The sequence below is a fragment of the Drosophila persimilis genome, unplaced genomic scaffold (genome assembly GCF_003286085.1).
Source record: "Drosophila persimilis strain 14011-0111.01,24,50 unplaced genomic scaffold, DperRS2 tig00000002-arrow-pilon, whole genome shotgun sequence".
Classification (NCBI taxonomy): domain Eukaryota; kingdom Metazoa; phylum Arthropoda; class Insecta; order Diptera; family Drosophilidae; genus Drosophila; species Drosophila persimilis.
In genome coordinates, this window is record NW_020825289.1 from 10771590 (window position 1) to 10780658 (window position 9069).

Consider the following 9069-nt stretch of genomic DNA (forward strand, 5'->3'; position numbering starts at 1 on the left):
ATTCCTGATTAGCATCGAATGCCTGATCGTTTTCCATCTAAATCGAAATTTTTTCAAAATTTTCTGCAAAAGTCATGTTAAAAAGTAAATAACGGACGTTTTCCACACTGTCGCTTCCATATAAAAAAACGCACAATTTGTCAATTACATACAAATGTAGTTAATATGTTCAAATGTAGCTCACGTGTAATTACCACGTAGGGAAATTAATTTAGTAGAAATTGTTGATGAAAATTTAATTTTAAACATTCTTGTAGGCAATTGATTTAATAATCAGATAAAACTATGACTTCAGAACTGAGGGTCTTATCTGCTAGTAATATTCAACGGAACATCAAAAAAGAGGAATATGATGCAACTTGAATACAAATAATTCATCAGTATACTTTGAAATTTGTGACGTATTTCGGTATCTTTCTGAGGGTCATCACACTGATGCAAACGAAAACAGAAAAGAACTAAACTTTGTTCATCTAAATAAACAAAAAAAAAGAAATATATGCAAACGAGCACAATTTAGTAGATGGATTACGTTTATTGTGGCTCCGAAATCGGCGCCTCAGAGGATATTTTAAGTATGTCGCATTTCACCGATATGTGCATACGAATACAAACACACACGTTTGCATATGTATGCGTCTGCATTATTAAAATTGACAAAATCAGAAAAGATTCCTCCTTTGTTTACGTTTCAGGTGTCTACGATGGGGGACCAGCGCGCGGCACTGGACACTTCTCCCCAAGTTTCAATGGTTTCAATATAGGCACCACCGACCCGGACTATGTGGAACTTGCCCCAGTTCTTGCCGATGGTGGGGAGCACTTTGGCGTCTCCAGTGTGGTCTTCGATGACTATGAGGAGCTGCTGTGGATGGGAAACCAGGGAGTAAGAGGAAGCTAATTGAAGCATTGATATTTCTCACCTAACGCAATACGTAACTTCAGGGCCATGTCACCTCCTACTATACGAGTTCCATGCAAAAATATACATCATTCCAAGTGCACGCCAGCGACATAGTCCGTCAAATCGCAACCCTTGACTCGGGAGTGCTTGTGCTAACGCAGACCTCGCTGCGTCATCAAATTAGAAGAGGTCTTCCCAAGTTCACTCACAAGTAAGTGAAGAAATGTCTAAAAAGCTGAATGATTTCAATCGATCGGCTGGGATCTTTACAGATCCAATCATATGGCGGAAATGGTGTGCATGCTGCAGCTATCCCCCAACCGCTTGGTTATGGCTGGGCTCCAGGAGGAGCTCATTGACTTTGACTTGCGTACGCTCAAGGAAACCCGATTGGAGCATGTGGGCGCCGCCGGCTGCACGGTTCTGCGCAAGAACTCGCGATATCTTTTTGCCGGTGATCAGTTTGGGACGGTCACGCTACGTGACTTGAACAGCTTGAGTGTGCAGCATACAATTAAAACTCATACCAATGTCCTCTCCGACTTTAGTGTGCAGGGCAACCTTCTTATCTCGTGCGGTTACAGCGGGCGGCAGAACAACTTGGCCATAGATCGATTCCTCATGGTTTACGACCTGCGTATGCTGCGACTAATTTCGCCGATACAAGTTCTCATTGATCCTCAAATGCTCAAGTTCCTTCCGTCTCTGACATCCCGCTTGGCCGTCGTGTCCAGCTACGGCCAAATTCAGTTGGTTGACACAGTCGAGCTAAGCGAGCCGCGAGTTTCAATGTATCAAATTAACACAAATGGCAGCCAGTGCCTCAGCTTTGACATAAGCTCCTCTTCGCAGGCGATGGCGTTCGGCGACCAGTCGGGCCACATCAACATGGTTGCGTCAGTGCAAACCCCTCAGCCGCAGTTCAATCCCTTCTCGCGCAACACAGAGTTCGCAGATGTGGTGCCGCAGCTGCCTATGGTTTCGATTACGGATACGAACTTTCCGTTGTCATCGGTCATGCTGCCCCACCTGACGACAGGTACTCAGTGGTTCTCCGATTGGCCCGATGAGCTGCTGCACTATCGCTACCACAGACCCAAGACCATTGAGCCCGATGTCTTGGGCAGCATGAAAATGCAAGGACCCATTGGGTACTCGCCGAATCCACGCACAGCTCGACGGAATCAAATTCCGTATGTAATTGAACCAGGAGGAGCAGGCAGCACTATTTTAAATGGAGCTGCAGCGGTTACCAAGGCAGAGAACGGCGTCAAAATCATTCCAAGGCGATATCGCAAAGTTGAGCTCAAGTATACAAAGCTGGGCACACAAGACTTCGACTTTGATCAACACAATCAGACATGCTTCGCTGGATTGGAGGCGACGCTGCCCAATTCCTACTGCAATTCCATGCTGCAGGTCCGACATTCTGATTAGCGAATGATAGCCAATGCATTTAAATAATTGTATGTACCTTGTTCAGATCCTGTATTTTACAGAGCCGCTGCGCATGAAACTCATCGAACATGTCTGCACAAAGGAGTTCTGCTTGTCCTGCGAACTGGGCTTCCTGTTCAACATGCTGGACAAGAGTAGCGGTTGGTCCACATTTGCCCGAGAAACAAGCGGTGAAGTATATTTGATTTCGCTTTTGTTTTGCAGCTTCATCGCCTTGTCAAGCCAGCAATTTTCTGCGTTCCTTTCGCACTGTCCCAGAGGCCTCGGCCTTGGGCTTGATTCTCACTGATAGGTCGGCAAATGTAAACCTAATCACATTGATACAGGTAAGTTTTATATATGTATGTATGTAGTATTATCATAAACTTTGGAGACAAACATCTCTGCATCTACAGAACTGGAACCGATTTATACTGCATCAAATGCATTACGAAATCTTCGATTCCAGCAAGAACTCATCTGTGGGAGGCGGCACTGTGTATGCCCCGAATAGTGGTAACCATGAACAATCTTGATTGGGTGTGAATACTAAACAAAGTTTATGTTTCAGCTGAGAGCACAGTCGACGCAAGTGGCTCCACAGATTTATACGACTCAATTTGTGGTAGGTGTATGAGAGAGAAACTTCTTGAATTAGATAATCTTGTATATACCTGGGTTTCTTCCACACTAATAGATGACAGCGCCAAGGATGATGACAGGGAACGCAGCAAGATTAACGCAGAAACGGATATAAGCAAAATATTCGGCACCAAGCAGATCTGTATAAACCGCTGCATTAAATGTCACGTTGAGGTAGAAATTATTAATTATATTGTGCATGTGCAAGGTTTTTAAAAGAGTTAATTTTACAGAAATCGAAGGAAAACCTGCTGCTGGCCTGCAACATGTCGTATCCCACTCACATTAAAGATAGTGAGCAGTATTTCAACTTTGGAACTATTTTGAAGCGTTCTCTCAGCTCGGAAAAGAGCATTCAGGCCTTCTGCGAGAACTGTAAAAAGTTTTCGCCCACTAATCAGAGCGTAAAGGTAAGAGATTTCACGCACCTGATGGCGAGATTGACATTTATATTGGAATTTAATCTTCGCAGGTCACATCTCTTCCGCAAATGCTGGCTATCAATTGCGGTCTCAATAACGAAAAGGATATATGTTTTCTAAAGCGCCAGCTCAATCGCTGCAACGAAAAGGCCTCTGTGGAGGTATCTGCTTCCCTCAGCACAAGCAAACCCTGTCGCTATGGAGCCAACTGCTCGCGAAGCGACTGCCACTTTATGCACCCGGATCGGTTAGCTCTGTTTAGATATATTCAAAAGCTTCGTCTGTGTAAATCTTTATGAACGTATTGCAGAAAGTCCCCGTCGCACACGAGCCAATCAAACAACTCTAGCAGTTCGCCCAGCGGTCGTCAGAAATCATGGTTCCCGCTTACCTTTACCATGACCATTACCGACCAGGGAGAGCTGGTCGTGGAAATGCAATCGGATACGGAGAAGGGCGAACACGAGGAGGAGGGGGACAAGCCTCCCAAAGAAAAGGGCGAGATTAATCGAATGTATTCATTACACGCTGTCGTCTGCCAAGTCGATGATGGCACCCAGAAGAACCTTGTTTCCTTGATAAATGTGCGACGGCAGTACCACACCATGAAGCTGGCAGCCTCGGAGTCCTCGGAGGATTCGCAGCACCAGTGGTACATTTTCAATGATTTCAGGTGAGTTAAGTTGCAACTAACACTAACACTGACACTAACGCTGAGTTTTCGGATTGAATATCCTCAAATGATACAATCCTTAGCATTTCTCCTGTGTCACCGCAAGAGTCGGTTTGGTTCACTTTGGATTGGAAAGTGCCGTGCGTGCTCTTTTACAGAAGCATCGAGGAGGAATCTGATTCGTCGAGCAGCTCTGAATCCACAGAAGTCCCCGAAGAGTCACCTCCATCAGACGACGCAAGCGATTCATCTGTTAGCTTTTCCAATCCGTTTCTACAAGTGAGTGTAACGAACCATTAGCTTGTTGAATGTAGTAATGATCGGTGCAATTTATTAGGACATGGTGAGTCCCATTTCAAGCAACTTGAGCACAGACGCAACTCTGAAGCCGCTGCAATCCAATGAAATGCCACAGTCAGGAGACTTGGTCGCAATGGATGCAGAATTCGTTACCCTAAATCCGGAGGAGAATGAAATTCGTCCGGATGGTAAAACAGCGACCATCAAACCATGCCATATGAGCGTGGCCCGCATTTCATGTATTCGAGGGTAAGTAATTTCGCTAGTCAAGTACTTGAACGAAATCCCTTCTATAAACAAGAAATCCTGTGCCCATAGACAAGGAGCGAGCGAGGGAGTACCATTCATGGACGACTACATCTCGACACAAGAGAAGGTTGTGGATTACCTAACACAATTTTCTGGGATCAAACCGGGCGACTTGGATGCGAACTTCAGCAACAAACGGCTGACGGCCCTCAAGTATTCGTATCAAAAGTTGAAATATCTGGTTGATGTTGGTGTCATATTTGTGGGACACGGTCTCAAAAATGATTTCAGGTAAGAAACCGAAATATATCAGACATTACAGACATTACAATAGACTCGGGCCACTTTAGGGTCATCAACATATATGTTCCCTCCGAGCAAATAATCGACACTGTACATCTGTTCCACATGCCACACCATCGAATGGTGTCGCTGCGGTTTCTGGCCTGGCATTTCTTGGGTTTGTAATTGTTTCGTCCCCTGGATATACCTTATGCTAATTACTTCTTCGATCGATCAGGCACAAAGATACAGTCCGAGACACACGACTCCATTGAGGATGCACGGACCACTCTGCAGCTTTATAAGCACTATTTAAAATTGCAGGCCGACAAGAAGTTCACGAGTGCTCTCAAAAACCTGTACGAGCGCGGAAAGCAGTTGCAGTGGAAAGTGCCTGAGGAATAGCTCGTTGGCGAGCTCGATAAACTCATTGCCAACGCCAATTCAACGTCAGTACAAATGCTACACCGATCTACCGCTGCTACGAAACTGCAGCTTTCCGTTAAATGGATGGTTTTTCTCAATTGGAATTTTATTTGTTTGTCAATTCACCTTGTAACTAAAACTATGGAACGAAGTAAAGGATTTTAATCGTATAAAATAATTATAATGTATACAAATTGTTCCTTTCTTTGCAAAAGTTTCGGCTTTTCGATAGATTTGAGTCGGAAAGTTTGACAGGAAATCTGCATAAAATATAAAATTCAATCAGTTGGGTAGACAAAGGCTCGTATAAAACAATTGCCTCGTTACTCTGGGTCAATACTGCAACAAAAGTACGTATTGTAAGACGTTTTCTGAAATTCCCGATCGCATTCCCTTATCAAATAAGATTGTGACGTTTGGGAAATTCAGAGGCGGCTGCTGAAAGCTCACCCAGCTACTAATGTGATAGGTAGTTCATGTCTTGATGTCTTACGACCGCTTAGCTACTATAAATACTGGCAGCCGGTCAAGCAGAGCTCAGTTGCAGCTCAGAATTGTGTCTGAGAACGCCACAGAATATAATGAAGTCGTTTGGATCAGTGGTTTTAGTGGTTTGTGGCGTTTTATGCGTCGGTAAGCAACCTGAATGGCCTGGATGTCCTCAACATTGTTAATCGGAAAAATATATATTTCCTTATAGCTGCCGATCCCCAACACACCTACGACGGACGCAACGGGCCCCATGTGTTTGGAGATCCTGGCAATCAGGTATATATACGGGGACAAAATGAAGGAACCTATAGTGTGCCCGGTGTAGGCGGCCAATTTCAGAACACTCCATCGCGGGGCGAACACGTCTATACGGATGAAGGTGGCAACACTTATGTGAACCGAAAAAATGCCGGAGGACCAGGTACAGTCAAGCCATACGAGTTTTATAAGAATTCCACTATATGAGTATATCTGTAGGAACGCACACCATCAGCGGTCCTAGCTTCTCAGCTACAAATGGACAGCATAAAATTATTAAGGGAAACCACGCAGACAATGATTTGCACGCCGGACGTCGTACCCGACGGGACCCCCAATTGCACGTGGAACGTCCCGGTCGTACAGTAGATGTCGGTCCGGCCGGATATGTTATTCAACGTGGACGCCGCAGCCCACAATTTCACGTTGAGCGTCCTGGTCGAACAGTAGATGTTGGTCCCGGAGGATTTGTAGTTCAGCGTGGACGCCGCAGCCCACAATTTCACGTTGAGCGTCCTGGTCGAACAGTAGATGTTGGTCCCGGAGGATTTGTAGTTCAGCGTGGACGCCGTGGCATTAACGATGCTCGGGTGCAGGGAGAAAACTTTGTAGCCCGTGAGAATCAGGCTGGCGTGTGGAACTCGAAAGTTTCAGTATGGACGCGTCCGGATGGCCGCACAGTTTCTGTTGACCAACACGGAAATTCCATTGTCGGCCGACCAGGCCGACCCTCACAGCGTGTAAGTAATAGCTACCTGAAACGAATTCAACTTCTAATCGCCTTTACATTTTCAGTTTTAATACCTAAATCATACAAATTTATGATAATAAAAATATTTAACAAAACTTGTAGTCTTATGTATAGAATATAACGAGTTATGAGTAATTTTAAAGTAAGATGCACCTTGACATTGACAAGCAAACAGATCAGCAAGATTACAGCAGCGCAATACAATATTTGTATTGGATGCAAAGAATAACAAGTTGCGTTGGGAATTTCCCGATCAGATTTGATTATTGGATGCATACTTATACTATGCACGACTGGCCAGAACACTTGGTTAGGTTCTGAAGCCGCAACCTATACAGAGCTCTCACAATCGGCAGCAGGTCGTAGACAATGTTCACCATTTGATAAGGATCCTGTCGCAGGTCATATGCCTCGGAAAAGTTCTGTTACAAAGAGATAATAATTTGGAAATGTATATTTTTTATGTAGGTTGATACCTTACCTCGTTATCACTAAACTGACAGTATATGCGATCGTCATTATATTTAAAGTCCCGCAAGCAAGCGAATGTGTTGTTCCACGAATCTTGGCAATGACAAGCGGCTTCAGGTGTACATTCCGCCAATCGATCACTGCGTCGCCACGGACATGACGGATTGTAGGTGTCATCGTTACCCTCGCCCCAATACTCTATTAGCAACGAGTGGCGGTATGGGGGATGTAGCGAAATATCCCCGTCTGTCCGACCCGCCTGTAACAGATCCCCGTAAATTGATCGCCCATCCATGTAGTGGGGAACGGTTATGCCGGCCCAATCCAGAACTGTCGGCGCCAGATCTATCAAGCTGACGGCTACGTGTAGGTGGCTTTCTGCAGCTATTCCTGGACCCCGTATTAGCAGGGGTACGTGAATGTCGGTTTCATACGGCTGTCGCTTGTCAAACGGCTGGGCGAACTGCCCCATATGATACCCATTGTCCGAGGTGTATATGATATAGGTATTTTCGAGGGATTTCGTCTCATTTAGCACTGCCACCAAGGCGGCCACCAACTCGTCGACAGCCAGAAGTGATTCCCAGCGCCCCTGAAAGTATCTGTCTATTGTGGCGATTGTTTCATTCGACAGATGTGCGGACGATCCAACCAACCAATGTTTATCTGGGGCATTCAATTGGACAGTCATAAAAAAATACATACGAGTATATGTGGCAAATCTTACCCTCTGTAGGATTGTTGAAACTAGGGGTGCGCAGAGCTTTCGTATTGGAAAAGACTCCCCGATGGCGCGGTGCCGGTGTGTATGGGGCATGAGGTGCTGGCGGAGCAACCATTGCAAAAAATGGCCTATGCACGTCGCCTTGGGTGGCACTGCGTAGGAAGTGAACCGCACGATCGCGCAGCAGGTCAGTTAGATAAGTGGACGTATAGCTGACATTCTGGGAATTCTCGCGCAGCGTGTAATTGTAATAGCGGGAGTTTCCATGCAGTCCATAAAACTCGTTCCAACCGCGCGGCACCTTCGCCCCCCTAAACTGGTTTAGATATTTTCCAGCGAAGAACGTACGATAGCCGTGGTTCTGAAGAATAACGGGCAAAGCCCGGGGCTCAGACCGATGCAGCCATTCCGGGCCGTTGCAGCCTCCACTGACAGAGTTGTTAAAGGTTCTGTGATTGTGCGCATATTGCCCAGTGAGAAGACTTGCCCTGGCGGGACAGCAAATGGGCGTGGGCGTGAATGCATTGTGGAACTGTGCTCCGGCTTGTCCCAAGAGCTTGCTGGTTTCATACATCGGGTACATTCCGTGCAGCTCGACATCCTGATCATCTGTCAAGATCAGCAGTATATTGGGCGACTGTTGTCCTAAGACCCAGTCTACCCAGAAAATACTGATGGCGAGAGACAGCAAGAAGCTGGCCTATGTATGTTTAGCATGAGAAGGATTCAAACAAAAGATATTATACAATTACCATGTTGATCGAAATTTTTTACCGTTTTCCCGGCTCGCTTTGTTTGGAAAATCATCACAAATCATTTTAATCGTTGAGCTTTTAGTGCTGGTAAGTGCTTAGCTGGCAATTTCATTGGGGTATTCTCGTAAGTGTTGTTTGCCTGATACACAACTGCCGACAATAGCTTTCACCAATTCCGCAATTAATGTGAAAGTAACACTACCCAACTCAATTATATACAAATTAAGTTCGAATATACCAAAAGCCACATTTTGGTGGTTACTGTAACTGGACTGTAAAGCTC

General features: G+C 45.4%; 3 protein-coding genes across 3 annotated transcripts; 2 read left to right on the plus strand and 1 right to left on the minus strand.

Moving 5' to 3' along the window:
* The first annotated feature begins 485 nt into the window (after positions 1 to 485).
* Positions 486 to 5523, plus strand: LOC6590692 (PAN2-PAN3 deadenylation complex catalytic subunit PAN2). The gene is made up of 17 exons (XM_026986699.1): positions 486 to 575; positions 696 to 886; positions 946 to 1115; positions 1177 to 2323; positions 2388 to 2502; positions 2567 to 2688; positions 2758 to 2857; positions 2913 to 2966; positions 3039 to 3157; positions 3217 to 3393; positions 3456 to 3652; positions 3716 to 4078; positions 4162 to 4357; positions 4416 to 4627; positions 4697 to 4918; positions 4978 to 5087; positions 5148 to 5523. The coding sequence occupies exons 1-17, from the start codon at positions 524 to 526 to the stop codon at positions 5312 to 5314; spliced, it is 3714 nt and encodes a 1237-aa protein (XP_026842500.1). The 5' UTR covers positions 486 to 523; the 3' UTR covers positions 5315 to 5523.
* A 359-nt stretch (positions 5524 to 5882) lies between these two features.
* LOC6590693 (immune-induced peptides) lies at positions 5883 to 6931 on the plus strand. The gene is made up of 4 exons (XM_026986700.1): positions 5883 to 5968; positions 6036 to 6248; positions 6305 to 6825; positions 6881 to 6931. Exons 1-4 carry the CDS (start codon positions 5917 to 5919, stop codon positions 6884 to 6886), a joined length of 792 nt encoding a protein of 263 aa, XP_026842501.1. The 5' UTR covers positions 5883 to 5916; the 3' UTR covers positions 6887 to 6931.
* Positions 6865 to 8801, minus strand: LOC6590694 (N-acetylglucosamine-6-sulfatase). The gene is made up of 4 exons (XM_002016589.2): positions 8784 to 8801; positions 8035 to 8731; positions 7318 to 7973; positions 6865 to 7258 (listed from the first exon to the last, which is right to left on the minus strand). Exons 1-4 carry the CDS (start codon positions 8784 to 8786, stop codon positions 7115 to 7117), a joined length of 1500 nt encoding a protein of 499 aa, XP_002016625.1. The 5' UTR covers positions 8787 to 8801; the 3' UTR covers positions 6865 to 7114.
* Positions 8802 to 9069: the final 268 nt, after the last annotated feature.

Coding starts and splice junctions, on each gene's coding strand:
- LOC6590692 (XM_026986699.1), top strand. CDS start 524: ATGGATTACGTTTATTGTGGCTCCGAAATCGGCGCCTCAGAGGATATT. Junction 2,858..2,912: donor TGTGTATGCCCCGAATAGTG/GTAACCATGAAC, acceptor TTTATGTTTCAG/CTGAGAGCACAGTCGACGCA. Junction 4,919..4,977: donor GGTCTCAAAAATGATTTCAG/GTAAGAAACCGA, acceptor GGGCCACTTTAG/GGTCATCAACATATATGTTC.
- LOC6590693 (XM_026986700.1), top strand. CDS start 5,917: ATGAAGTCGTTTGGATCAGTGGTTTTAGTGGTTTGTGGCGTTTTATGC. Junction 5,969..6,035: donor TTGTGGCGTTTTATGCGTCG/GTAAGCAACCTG, acceptor ATTTCCTTATAG/CTGCCGATCCCCAACACACC. Junction 6,249..6,304: donor AAAAAATGCCGGAGGACCAG/GTACAGTCAAGC, acceptor GTATATCTGTAG/GAACGCACACCATCAGCGGT.
- LOC6590694 (XM_002016589.2), bottom strand. Junction 7,974..8,034: donor TTTCAACAATCCTACAGAGG/GTAAGATTTGCC, acceptor TGAATGCCCCAG/ATAAACATTGGTTGGTTGGA. Junction 7,259..7,317: donor GTCAGTTTAGTGATAACGAG/GTAAGGTATCAA, acceptor TCTTTGTAACAG/AACTTTTCCGAGGCATATGA.